The sequence below is a fragment of the Pochonia chlamydosporia genome (assembly GCF_001653235.2).
Source record: "Pochonia chlamydosporia 170 chromosome Unknown PCv3seq00022, whole genome shotgun sequence".
Classification (NCBI taxonomy): domain Eukaryota; kingdom Fungi; phylum Ascomycota; class Sordariomycetes; order Hypocreales; family Clavicipitaceae; genus Pochonia; species Pochonia chlamydosporia.
In genome coordinates this window covers 19,015-32,365 of record NW_019154057.1, presented here as the reverse complement: position 1 = coordinate 32,365, position 13,351 = coordinate 19,015, and the positions used below count along the sequence as shown (strand labels likewise).

At 47.1% G+C, this 13,351-nt stretch overlaps 5 protein-coding genes across 5 annotated transcripts; 2 read left to right on the top strand and 3 right to left on the bottom strand.

Annotated features, from left to right (window-relative positions):
* Positions 1–337: 337 nt before the first annotated feature.
* Positions 338–1,579, bottom strand: VFPPC_11849 (NADH oxidase; the record flags this gene model as incomplete). Its single annotated transcript, XM_018289907.1, has 1 exon — positions 338–1,579. One exon carries the CDS (start codon positions 1,577–1,579, stop codon positions 338–340), a length of 1,242 nt encoding a protein of 413 aa, XP_018136203.1.
* A 1,256-nt stretch (positions 1,580–2,835) lies between these two features.
* On the top strand, positions 2,836–3,852 carry VFPPC_11850 (hypothetical protein; the record flags this gene model as incomplete). Its single annotated transcript, XM_018289908.1, has 2 exons — positions 2,836–2,913; positions 2,983–3,852. The coding sequence occupies 2 exons, from the start codon at positions 2,836–2,838 to the stop codon at positions 3,850–3,852; spliced, it is 948 nt and encodes a 315-aa protein (XP_018136204.1).
* Positions 3,853–5,115: 1,263 nt separating this feature from the next.
* Positions 5,116–9,442, top strand: VFPPC_11851 (fungal specific transcription factor; the record flags this gene model as incomplete). The annotated part of the gene is made up of 5 exons (XM_018289909.1): positions 5,116–6,259; positions 6,304–7,048; positions 7,093–7,741; positions 7,795–8,037; positions 8,093–9,442. 5 exons carry the CDS (start codon positions 5,116–5,118, stop codon positions 9,440–9,442), a joined length of 4,131 nt encoding a protein of 1,376 aa, XP_018136205.1.
* Positions 9,443–10,461: 1,019 nt separating this feature from the next.
* Positions 10,462–12,252, bottom strand: VFPPC_11854 (integrase core domain-containing protein; the record flags this gene model as incomplete). The annotated part of the gene is made up of 1 exon (XM_018289910.2): positions 10,462–12,252. One exon carries the CDS (start codon positions 12,250–12,252, stop codon positions 10,462–10,464), a length of 1,791 nt encoding a protein of 596 aa, XP_018136206.2.
* A 356-nt stretch (positions 12,253–12,608) lies between these two features.
* VFPPC_17058 (peptidase cysteine/serine, trypsin-like protein) lies at positions 12,609–13,313 on the bottom strand (the record flags this gene model as incomplete). The annotated part of the gene is made up of 1 exon (XM_018294808.1): positions 12,609–13,313. The coding sequence occupies one exon, from the start codon at positions 13,311–13,313 to the stop codon at positions 12,609–12,611; it is 705 nt and encodes a 234-aa protein (XP_018136207.1).
* Positions 13,314–13,351: the final 38 nt, after the last annotated feature.

Sequence of the window (13,351 nt, the reverse complement as noted above, 5' to 3'; positions counted from 1 at the left end):
GATGGATGATGAAGGTTGTGTCGCAAATCGGGTACACCTACTGCGAACATTGGATTGATTCATGCATGTTTTGATAATGTATTGTATACCAGCCCTGAACAAATATAGTTAAACGCACAATGTACAAGTTGGGCAATATACATGCAAGTATCGCTTGAGATGGCCAAGTACAATCGAGCTACCCCTTGAGAGTTACCATTGGGCTGCATTCACAGAGCCCGTCATAAACATCCTCATTCAGTCGCACTCATCCCGAAACCTCTATCCTTGTATACTGTCAATTAATTCGCCTAGTCTACTTGATGTCACTCAAAGTATCCACCAAAAAGTATCCATTTCACAGAGCGCTCTTCTTTGCTCGCTTTCCTCTACCTTCAAACGGCCAATCTATCTGTGTAGCCATCCGCACCTTGACTCCCAACTCATTGGCGAATGTCCGTACCAGGCCAGGGTTCTGCTGAAACCATCGACCAGCTTGTACTACATCTATGCCGGACTGCAAAACTTCCTCGGCGAGAGCACCGGTTTTGATGCCACCAACGGCGGAGACTAAAAGCTTGTCCCCAACAACCTTCTTGATATCTCGCGCGAAGTTGGCTTGATATGCCGGCCCGGATTTGATACCAATTGCCGACTTGGGATGAATGCCGCCAGAGCTGATGTCTACCAGGTCGACACCATGGTCGGCTAAGAGCGAGCTCAGCTTGACTGACTGGGCAATCGTCCACGAATCCGGGGATTCATTTTTCAGAGTGCCATGAAACTCGAACCAGTCGGTTGCGCTTATTCGGACTAATAGGGGCATTGTGCTGGGAATCACGGACCGAACCCGATCCACGATTTCTTGCAGTATTCTCACTCTGTTTTCGAAGTTACCACCGTACTTATCGGTTCTGTGGTTGCTGATTGGGCTGAGAAACTGGTGTAGCAAATACCCATGGGCCGAATGAATCTCAATCGCGTCGAAGTTCGCCTTGACAGCTCGCTGAGCAGCCTCTGCAAAGTCGTCCTTTAGCTTTTCTATATCTTGGGTCGTGAGAGCCCTCGGGACAGTATTGATCCCTTCTTCCTGGGGAATAGCTGATGGAGCGACAGTCTCATCTGGCCATCCGCCGACTTCCTTGGCAGCCATGGCATTGATGCTAAGCCAGGGTGCAACAGTGCTTCCCTTGCGGCCAGCGTGAGCTAACTGAATCGCGATCTTTTGACTTTGGCCGTGGGCAAACTCAGTGATTCGTTTCAATGGCTCAATCTGCCCGTCTTCCCAGAGACCAAGATCTTGTGGTGTGATTCGACCAACCCTCTGCACGGCTGTTGCTTCCACAATTGCCAACCCAGGACCTCGCTGAATGATTCCCCCAAGATGGGTGAGGTGCCAGTCATTTGCGTATCCATCTTTTGCCGAATACTGGCAGAGAGGGGCCAGAAACAGACGGTTTGGGAATGTGACGCCTCTAATTGTTAACGGGCGGAAAAGCTTAGTTGTTCCTTCGACTTGAGTTCCGGCTGGGGGGTCTTGAGCCGGGGTGTAATAGGAGATGCCTTTGGCCGCGACGTTGTCAATTGCGGTTCTTGCCATTGTTGATGATAATTCAGTGACTGACTTGGCTGCAGAATTGACTTGCAAACCCCAGCGCGACTATTAATTGGTGGTTGTTGCTGCCGAGGGAATTCCGGTACCGAGGTTTCGGCCAAGATATAATAGTGTAGCACGAACAATTATTAATATCACCAGTTGGGGGCTTACTAATTACTAATGCTGCAGATGACCCTCAGCTGCATTTTCTCTCACCAATCCGATCCACCGTGGGTGGTGCAATGGGAATTATGGACAACGGGGAAGTTATCGATGTGGACTTCGACAGGGATTATCCACAATAGATCAAACATGACTTGGAAAAGACTCAAGCAACTCGTCCAATCAAGTCTTTACGCACTTTGTATGCCCAACCTAATCATTCATGAGAGAGAAGTAGTACTACTTTCATCGTGAGGCCCTTACTGATGATCACTCGTACTGTGTAACTTTGGGGCTGCAGGAAGCTGGACAGGCTGAGCCCGACAAGCCAAAGTGATTCACAGCAGTGCAAATACAAGGTTCGCCTACCAGCCATCATGTGAATCCAGCCACAAAGCCGCCTATGCTAGTAAAATCGAACTTTTGACATTTCTCCGCGATTTGTTACTCGCTGGCAGCCATGAATGCAGCCAGTCGGCACAATATGTGTGGGGTGACCGCACCCTAAAATTGGTTGTTTCCCAATCATTCAGTTTAATTCAATTCTCGTCTGTTCTCCTGACCCTGCACATATTTTTGTTCTGGTGTCGCCACATTCAGTTGTCCCATTGTGACCCAATATTAAATCACTGCACTAGCATTCTGACGTCCATAAACGACGTCATATTTGCATACACTCAATTTTCTTTGGTGTAATGGACATTCTGGATTTTAATATTACATGGCGCGGAGGAAAATCTCCGAGAAACCAACATGCCAGTATTCGGCTGTGCTATCCACAGATTAAATACATTGTGAGACTGGAGTACCAGAATACTCATGGAACAGCGAAGTAACCCATCCTACGCTACATTGACATCATTGCCACCCACGTGCTGTACACGATTTAAATGGTTTCCTTTTTAGTCATATGTCTGGTCCTATCCAGGCAAAGCCCGGGATCTCCTCGGAGCCGAACTGCGAACACGACATGGACAGCACCATAAATACTTCAAGACGACCTTCCCAAGACGCCAACTCCAACAACGGATTACCGCAAACCGAAACGCTCGTTTTTGGAAACGTAACATTGACAAAACATTACGAGTTATATGACAATGGAACATTTGCCCGTGGTCAAGCCACGGCATATTCATGGCGGTGCGACCGAGGAAATCGAACGTGGCACGCCAAAGGTATGGCTAACTCCCCCAATTTAAACAGAATAAAAGTATGCGTACCACTAACTCAAACAACATATAAAGTCTCAACGTCCGCATGACGAGAACACCAAACGGGCATACATTGCAGCATCTCGGCGAACCGATAGAAGCGAGGAAGCTCGAATCACATCCGCACACAAAGCTAGCGAAATTCACAAGAAGCTCACTGGTAAAAGTCTTCGGATATCCAGAGACATTGTCTTGAAGGATGAAATGTATGAGGAGGAAGATGACCACATCTCTCGGTCCCTTCAGCAGCTCTATCCAAGCTTGCATGCTGAACAAAATATGCTGAAGGAAGAAGCAAACAGCAGCGAAGACTCGACATCACCATTATCTCTCGTTCAGCTAAACACAATCCGGCAACAGGCAGTGGTCAACCGATTATTCGACCAGTATTTCACTAATACTAATCAGCAAGTAAAAGCCGTCCCAACGGCAAATACAGAGCTTGGAGGGAATTACGAGCGATCTTCGACGACCACGACGCCCTCACCAAAGAGAAAGCGATTATTGGAACAAACAAACGAAAGCTGTGATATTATAGCTTGTAAGAAGGAGAGTTGTAACATCAACTACCCATCCTCGAACTATGCCTGGGTACCTGATCTGGATGTTCCATTATATGGGGTTAGGAAGAATCCGCCAGCGGCTGTGCCAAACGTCGCCAATATCGACCCTCAGTTGCCTGAATGTCCGCGCGACTATGCCTCCCAATCTTACTCTTTGACAGATGATGTTAATGACGTCTTGCGGTTAAACTTTGCATCATGTTCTCCGTCGGCTTCTTCTGTTGCATGCGACGATCTATATGTACAATGCGGCTTGAGCGACGGCGCTATGAACGATGGCATGGGTGCGGAGGACTGGATGAATTTATCAGATTACTATTGTTCTGGAGATAAAGTGTAATGTTAAACTGAGAATGAGCTTGTGGGATTTAGGACGAACGAGCGTACCATTGTAGTATGCAGTGTGTAAGATAGTGTTTGGGATATGGCAATAAATATTACCATATCCTGTGATATTGTGGCCGTATGATATCTTGCCCAAATTTCCTGACAACTAGCCTTTTTGCAGGCTTTCTATCCATACTCCCTACTCCATACAGACCCGTATGGAATATGGAATATGGAATGCACCTTGTATGGAAAGTACTCCATACGTATGGAATACCAAAAAAATGACGTCATGTTCTTCGACAGTGAGTTGGTCGTAGAAGCTCGCCGCCGTATCAATTCATCATCCACGCTGATTTCGTGACGAGGTGGTGCGGGCGGTCTAACACTCCCAAGCTGGCCTGCCTGGTCGAACAAAAATTGCTGGAATGTATAGGACCAGGCAGGCCGCTCAGGCGGTCCAGCCCATATTGACCGTCTGAACGACAAGACGTAATTTCCGCACCCGAAATTGCCCAAGAATATTAAACCAGGATCAGCTTTCCTCCGTATTCCATACGTATGGAATACCTGCAAGGGGTATGGAATATGAATTAAGTGTATGGAATACTTTCGTATGGATAGAAAGCCTGCCTTTTTGCTTCATCGTACGATTCCTCTCCCCTGAGACTTCCAAGAGGTTCCCAGACTGGAACCCAATGCATCTTGATTTCGATATCACCACCTTTGCTTCGTCTAGCATCTGACAGCTCTGCGACTTGAAAGTAGAATTCATCAAGAGGGCGCTTTGTGCTTGCTTGATGCAGCGTAACCAGCACTTTGCGATCGACAAATCGTTTCTCCGCTATCCCCTCCAGGACGACTCATCTCCACAACATAAACACTGCTCGTGTCAAGATCTGTCGGATAAAACTGCCTCTGTTGATAGAACAAGCAAACTTGGTGTAAATGCTGGCTGTCATGGCGTCGGCTATGAGAACTGAGAATAGCCGGAAAAAGCAATTATTTGCTTCGGACGAACGGGAAGTTTTCTAGTATTAAAAGACGGCTGCAGACAGAGTCTGCAGCACGAACAACAACAAGAACAATGATTTTGAAGAAGAACTTAGTAAACAATGAGTCTCATAACGTGACAGTTATGAGCCCGGACCCGCGCACTAGGTTGTCAACAAGAACAGCCACGCTGTGAAAAGCTGCACTACGATTGAACACAAGACAGTGTTCGTGAGACAGTTAGCTAAGTAAATTTTAACCCCTTCTGAATAACTAAGTGAAAATGCCACCTTCCAAAACTGAAGTTATCCTCACGGGGATCGACAATTGGGACGACTGGCAGAAGTTTATTGCAAGCTTAATTGATATAGACATCTGGGAAGCGATTAAACCTGCAAACCAAACTCAAGTGCTTCTACGAAAGCCAAGAAGACCACAGGTATCTGATTTCAATGCAAACGCTGAGACTGAAGTCAATCTTACGTCATCTCAAGTCAACGCTTTCAGACTAGCCCGTGAAAATTGGAAAGATAGCTCCAAAGAGTATGAGCAACAGAAAACCAATCTCATCAAGGCTAAAAGCGTTATCATCAGCTATGTGGATGAGAGATTAGGTCGTTATCTTGACCAAGACCACGATCTCCCCCGCTGGATTGATAGTCTATCTGTAGCAGTCAACGCCGAACAGACTAAAGCAACGGACACACTTGTGATTGAGTACCAGCAGATCATCAAGTCATTTAGGTGCACCGATTCAGCCACTTTCGCAGACTGGATCTGGAAATGGGAGAACTTCTTGCTAAAAGCTGCACGGCATCGAATGCTTGAAGTATCAGGTGGTCGTTGGCTATTTGACATCGCCCGCCTTATGGCCAAACATAATGGCAACTTCACCGATAACTGCAGACAAGCTGCAGAATCACTTGTTCTAAAGACAAAAGATTACAATCGGGCTGTTGAGCAAGGAGTACAACAGTTATTACAACTCTACGATCTTAGTGATCATGGCAGGCTACGAGAGGCAGCAATAGCAATTCAGGGAGCTCTGATTCACACCCCTCCCAACGCTACGGATGCGAGCAAGGAATGGTCAATTGGAAGCGTAGCTGTCAAGTTACGGACCTGGGGCAGTTCTGCACTTCCAGCACAATCAGAAAGATCCTCCGCCAGACGGGGAACTGCGTTCCAAGCTGATACCAGAAAGAATAATCAGAACGGAGGTGCAAACCAATCCCGATCAAATCGAAAAAGGACGCGATCAGACAACCAGCAGGATAGCAATAAGAGACAAGAAATAGGCTGTGAAGCTTGTGGCCAGCCGCGACATGATCTTAGTTCGTCTTGGCTAGCTATCCCAGAAATTCGGCCTAAAGGAGTACCTGCGAATCACCGTCTAGAAGAGCTGCAGCGCAGAAAGACCAGGAACAGCAAGTTCAGGACAAGAAAGAAGTCTCATTCCAGTGACTATCAGCCGAGTCAAGCTTGGAGCGACGAATCGTTGGTCAAGCATTGTCACTAGGGGCTGCGTTTCCAATATGTTTAGAGACCTGTCTGCAAGCTGACCAGTATCCGTTACGATCGTCAACCATTCTTGACTGCGGAGCTTCGTTGGATATATTCAACGAACTTGCTAGATTTAAGTCAATAAGGAAACCAAAAGCAGGAGAAGAGCACTATCTAATTGCTGTAGATTCAGAGGTCAAAATTGAAGGCTACGGACGGGTTGACGTCCCAGTCATAAAACCCGATGGATCAATTGGCATCTTGCGAATCAAAGATGCGGCATATTGCCCCACATTCGCTGTCAATGTTGTATCGTTCCAGAGTCTTTATGATCGAGGCATCCGTTGGGACACAATATCGACTCCAACACGGCTAATCCATAAGTCTGGAACATTAATCTGTATAGTTCAAAGATACTACAAGCAATGGGTTCTCGAGTATCAGGAGACTACCGACGCTAGCTTAAAGGCAGCGGCCGCCTATATGGCCAGAAGGAGAAGGCGTACGAGCCGAGACCCAAGAGCAGAATCTGCTGCGGATGGAACGGTGTGGCACAACCGACTGGGCCATCCTAGCCCGAAGACAATTGAGCAGTTAGGAAAGAAATGTCTTGGGGTCAAGCTGCGAGGACCAAGAACTGTGGAATGCGACCACTGCGGCCGAGGCAAGATGCACCGGCAGATATCCCGGAGGCGGCCAATAAGACCAAACAAGCCATTTGAAGAAATCTGGGTTGATTGGACCGATCTTACGGAAGATTACCAAGGCTATGTCCGAGTTATGTTTATCACGGATGCATGTTAAGGTCTTGTTTTTCCTTATTTCTGAAGAGCCATGGTCTAGGCAAAGAAAACCGAAGAATTCTGCGAGACTTCTTCAACTGGATAGAGGTTCAACATAGTTTCAAGCCAAAAGCTATACGATCAGATGCCGAACTATTCAGCAAGGAAGTCCGGATAGAACTAAAGCTAAGATCTATTCAATCGAAAAGGTCGGCACCAAATACTCAGGCTCAAAATGGAGGTGCCGAGAGATCAGGGGGTGCAATTATGGAAAAGGTCCGAACAATGCGCATAGCTGCAAATCTGCCACACAATTTGTGGAAGGACATTGTGGAGGCTTCTTGCTACCTTCGCAACCGAACACCTCTTGAACGAAATAAGCGGCAAAGCCCATTTGAAAGAGTCTTTAAGAAGCAACCGGAAATTAGTCACTTAAAAGCTTACGGTTGTAAGGCTTTTGCGATGACAGCAGATGCCCAATTCAAACTTCAGAGAAAGCAAAAGCTTGAACCGAGAGCACATATAGGGTACCTTGTGGGCTATCATTCCTCAAACATCTACAAAGTCTGGGTTCCACACAAGGATAAGACTATCTTAACCCGAGATGTTATTTTAATGAATCTGGCTTCTTTGATGGAAACATATCTCAACCCGAATTCCTACAATCAGTTAGTCAGTTGCTAGAGGACGTCGAAATTCCAGAAGAGCAACAGGCTATAGAGTCTGTACTTGAACAAGATGAAACTGCTCGTTATCTCGAGGACTCAGACGAAGAGGAGGTTCTGGGTGAGATCGTTGTGGATACAGGAGAACAGGATGAGCCGGATGATGAGGACAATGAAGACGCTTGTGACAGGTCAGAAGAGCTAGGATATCTTACGCCGCCACTGACCGACCCTGAGCTTGAAGAAAGCCCAGAAGCTATATTCACAACCAGCCTTCCAATCCGTCACCGACCCGACCGACCATCCTGAGGGGGTGGATAATACAGGCCACAACTCAAACTGCTGCGACTACAAGGTAGAGCAGATCAGTGCCAACTATCGATTCCACGAATTCCATCCAACTCGAATTGAGACAGCAGTCCATGGTGCATTTAATGCTGGGATTAAGTTTCAGCCGCACAAGAGAGACCTACCAAAAGCTCCAAAAACCATGAAGGACCTTGAAGGCCACCCACTTAAGGATGAATTTATCAAGGCACAGCAAGAGCACCTTGAGTCACATAGCCGGATGGATTCCTTTGTTGAGGTGCCTTGGTCACGAGCTAAAGGTCAAAGAGTTCTAAGCTGCATGTGGGTATTTACCTACAAGACGGATAAGCATGGTCTTCTTCAGAAATGCAAGGCGCGGCTTGTTGTGTGCGGGAACCAACAAGAAAAGAATGCTCTCCCGACCCGCGCAACAACGCTAGCCAGCATGTCATTCCGAGCGCTAATGGCGATAGCCGCTGAACATGACCTAGAACTGGAACAGATGGATGCTGTCAATGCATTTGTAAATTGCGAATTAGATGAAGTTGTCTATATGCGTATGCCACCAGGATATGAGAAATATGGAAGAGTGTTAAGGTTGAAGAAAGCACTTTACGGCCTGCGAAGGTCACCACTGTTGTGGCAAAAGGAGTTGACAAAGAGCCTCCAAGAACTAGGTTTTCAACCAGTGCCACAAGAGCCATGCGTTATGACTAAAGGATCTGTGATCGTCTTCTTCTTTGTTGACGACATCATCTGGGCATACAAGAAATCCGATAAAGAAATCGCCAAGGAAGCCGTAGAAGGCTTGAAAAGCAGATATAATATGACACAGCTAGGCGAGCCAAAATGGTTCCTCGGTATTCACATCTTGAGAGACAGGCGAAACAGAACAATTTGGTTGACTCAAGACGCGTATATTGACAAAATAGCGCACAAGTTCTCCATCCAGCCAGAAGGCAAGGTGCTACTCACACCTATGGGCCTAGAAGAATTACTGAAATCGGGGACACAAGCGACAAAGAAGTCAATCGAAGTCTACCAACAAAAGGTTGGATCCGTTTTGTTCGCAGCCATTTCAACCAGGCCAGACATAGCATTCGCAGTCAGCCGATTAGCACGGCATAACCTCAATCCGAGCGATGCACACCACAGAGCAGCGGATAGAGTGATCCAGTACCTCTATTCCACTAGATCATTTGCTCTGAGACTTGGAAATAATGCTCAACAAAACAGCAAATCAGTTGAAACTTTCATCGGCTCGAGTGATGCATCATTCGCCGATAACACGGAAGATCGGAAAAGCTCACAAGGCTATGTATTAAGACTGTACGGTGGACCGATTGCATGAAAGGCATCGAAGCAGACCACCGTAACAACCTCTAGTACAGAAGCCGAGCTAGTTGCAGATTCGGAAGCAGCCAAGGAAATGATAGCTGCAGGACGACTGCTAAACTCTTTACGGATGGAATTGGACGAGCCTCTGCAGCTGGAAATCGATAATAAGCAGACGATTAGGCTGTTAGTTGAAGAGCCAGCAAAATTGACCACTCAGCTTCGTCATGTGGATATTTACCAGCACTGGCTACGCCAACAAGTTCAAAATAGTCGACTTAAGGTACGGTGGGTAGAATCGAAGGATATGGTAGCAGACGGATTGACGAAGGCATTACCCAAGGTTCGGCACACTGAATTCCTACGGCAATTGCGAATAGAAGATATTCGAAGCCGAATTGTTAACGAAGCCAAGTTGGAAGAAGCTCGAAGCAAGGTGCGAGAGAGACTTCAAAACTCTAACAACGAATTAGACCTCGAGTTGAAGCTAGGTGCGAAGGGGGGCAAAAAGAGTGCCAACCCCGGGGGCCCCAGCCGGTAATTGTGCTGACACTGAAGCTTAACAGAGGCAATAAAGAGTTGTAGATGAGCACTTGGGAAGTACCTCATCTAAGGGGGTGTGTCGGATAAAACTGCCTCTGTTGACAGAACAAGCAAACTTGGTGTAAATGCTGGTTGTCATGACGTCGGCTATGAGAACTGAGAATAGCCGGAAAAAGCAATTATTTGCTTCGGACGAAAGGAAGTGTTTTGATATCAAAAGGAGAGCTGCAGACAGAGGCTGCAGCTCGAACAACAAGAATAACAATTTTGTAAAAGAGCTTAGTTAACAATGAGTCTCATAACGTGACATCTCCAATGCTGCCTTCATCTGCTTGTCAAAGTTCGTGATGATCACGTCAGGTGACTGGATATATGTGTTCCGGGCCAGTGACGAATACATCCAATTCGCGAATCGCCCGGGCCAGTGACGAATATCCACAACCGTGACTGGACCGGGCCAGTCGCGAATACGGAGTACTCAATATGATCTAGTTAATTACTGTTTCCTACTGTATCTGCCCTCGCCCTCTTCTTTTTCGGTCGCTCAACTAACGCCAATTCAGCCCCAATTGCCAATCCTGATTGATTTCCGCAGTTATGATCATCCCCATGGCAATGAACTGTACACTCTTTATTTTCCTTGTAACACCTGCACCGCTTGGTATTACACTCTCCTTTACACTGACATGACACTCCGACTCGTGCACTGGTGGAAGCGTCCCTAGCTGCTTCTGTAAGCGTAACTTCCTTAGTAGTCATCGGAATAGTGACATCGGGCCAGAGAGACTCATTCACCACGCTTAATCCCTTGGTAGGTATTAATCGCTTAATAACTCCTGAAGTAGTCAAGATCCTGTATCTGTGGGCGTAGGGTTCTTCTAGAATACGCCCAAATAGTCGCCGGTTATCAGTGGAGGTGCGATCTTCTCTCGGAACCTTGATGGAGACGATGTCTCCAATGTTAAAGTGTTGAATGATGTGCTGTTTAGAGTACTTCTGCATCATCCGAAGCTTTGCTCTCTGGGTTGCCTTCTGGGCTTTCGCAATTACTTGATCTGTAAGCTCTGACACCCGCTGCTCTTGATCTGGCTCGGGTGTTGGAGAGCTACGAATTGGTGGCGAGATTCGTACGTTGATTTCTGACCCTACCCCGGCTTCTGGGCTGATAAGCATGGTAATCTGGGAACTGCCTGGGCTAACCCCAATATTGATTACAGGACTGGAAGCAGGAGTGCCTGGGCTAAGGGTACAGATTGGAGCTTGGGCGGAATCCTCTTGGGGGACGCCGACAGCAGGGTCTAGTCGCTTTTGCTGATTTAACCAGTCAGTATAGAGAGTACGCTCCCTAAAGAGCAGCTCTACAGGAGCACAACCAATAGTTGAGTGCTTCTGGGTGTTCATTGCCAGCGTAACTTCCATAATTCCATTGGCCCATTCAGTAGATCCGTTATCCATTTTCCAAGCTCTGAGCTTCGCTTCTACTACTCCATTGGCTTGTTCAACCAAACCTTGGGTTTGAGGTGATCTTGGTGCTCCGTTAATAATCTGAATCCCATACTTGCGCAGCAAGATCAATAAGGCTCCTTTGAATTCTTTGCCATTGTCGGTTTGAACAATCTTGGGAGGTAAGAAGGCGGCGATAAATCGAGTAAAGGCCTGTGCAATAGGCTCTGCGTGCTTGCTTTTCAATGGATACAGCTGGGTATATTTGGAAAAGTGATCCTTGATGTGTAGTATCCACTTGTATTGACCTGATGGTTCATGGCGCATATCAATTAGGTCAGCTTGAACACGTTCCCAAGCCCGAGTTGTAACAATGGGAACTAGCGGAGGCTTCGTCGCAGCTGGTCGATTAAGTGCACAGTTCTTGCAACGTTTGATAATAAATTCAACATCTGCACGCGTTATGCCATAAAACTTTTGCTGCACTGCTTCGCAAGTCTTGTTCTTCCCAGCATGAAGCAGTTGTAAATGTTGATTGGCAATTGTATCAAAAGCTTCATTCTCAGGTACCACATATCGTGGCTCTGGGTGCTTGGAATCTGGCTTGCGATGTAGCCGATTGTTGATGAGTTCAAATTCAGAGAAAGCCCTGTGCTTAAGTCGAGACTCAGCTGGGTTCCGCGGTTTTCGGTCGGGATTGTCAAGTAAGATGTGCAACTCCCACCATTTGGTGTATTCAATGCGCTCTCTGTTAGTGTAAGTCGGGCTCTCAATGTAAGCTTTAAATGCGCTGCGAACATCATTTGGAATTGGATTAATAAGAGCAATTGGTGGTTCCATTTGACTTTTGGATGGGATATAGGAAGTTGGTAATCATAATGTCAGTCAGTCGGTCAGAAAGATAATCTGGGCACACACCGCTAGTTCGTATTCGCGACTGGCCCGGTCTAGTCACGGATGTGAATATTCGTCACTGGCCTGGGCCATTCGCGAATGGACCGGGCGATTCGCGAATTGGATGTATTCGTCACTGGCCCGGAACATATATCCAACGAAGCTCCGGAGTCAAGAATAGTTGACGATCGTAACGGATACTGGTCAGCTTGCAGACAGGTCCCTGAACATATTGGAAACGCAGCCCCTTGTGACAATGCCTGACCAACGATTCGTCGCTCCAAGCTTGACTCGGCTGATTGTCACTGGAATGAGACTTCTTTCTTGTTCTGATCTTGCTGTTCCTGGTCTTTCTCCGCTGCTTTTCGAAGTTTTGCTACTTCAGCTTTTAGTTCCGGATCAGCAGCCAAAACTTTCCTCACCAGCCCTTCTAGGCGGTGATTCGCAGGTACTCCTTTAGGCCGAATTTCTGGGATAGCTAGCCAACACGAACTAAGATCACGTCGCGGCTGGCCACAAGCTTCACAGCCTATTTCTTGTCTCTTGTTGCGATCTTGCTGGTTGTCTGATCGCGTCCTTTTTCGATCTGATCGGGATTGGCTTGCAGTTCCGTTCTGATTACTCCTTTTGGTATCAGCTTGGAACGCAGTTCCCCGTTTGGCGGAGGATCTTTCTGGTTGTGCTGGAAGTGCAGAACTGGCCCAGGTCCGTAACTTGACAGCTACGCTTCCAATTGACCATTCCTTGCTCGCATCCGTAGCGTTGGGAGGGGTGTGAATCAGCGCCCCCTGAATTGCTATTGCTGCCTCTCGTAGCCTGGCATGATCACTAAGATCGTTGAGTTGTAATAACTGTTGTACTCCTTGCTCAACAGCCCGATTGTAATCTTTTGTCTTTAAAACAAGTGATTCTGCAGCTTGTCTGCAGTTATCGGTGAAGTTGCCATTATGTTTGGCCATAAGACGGGCGATGTCAAATAGCCATCGACCGTCCGCTACTTCAAGCATTCGATGTCGTGCCGCTTTCAGGAAGAAGTTCTCCCATT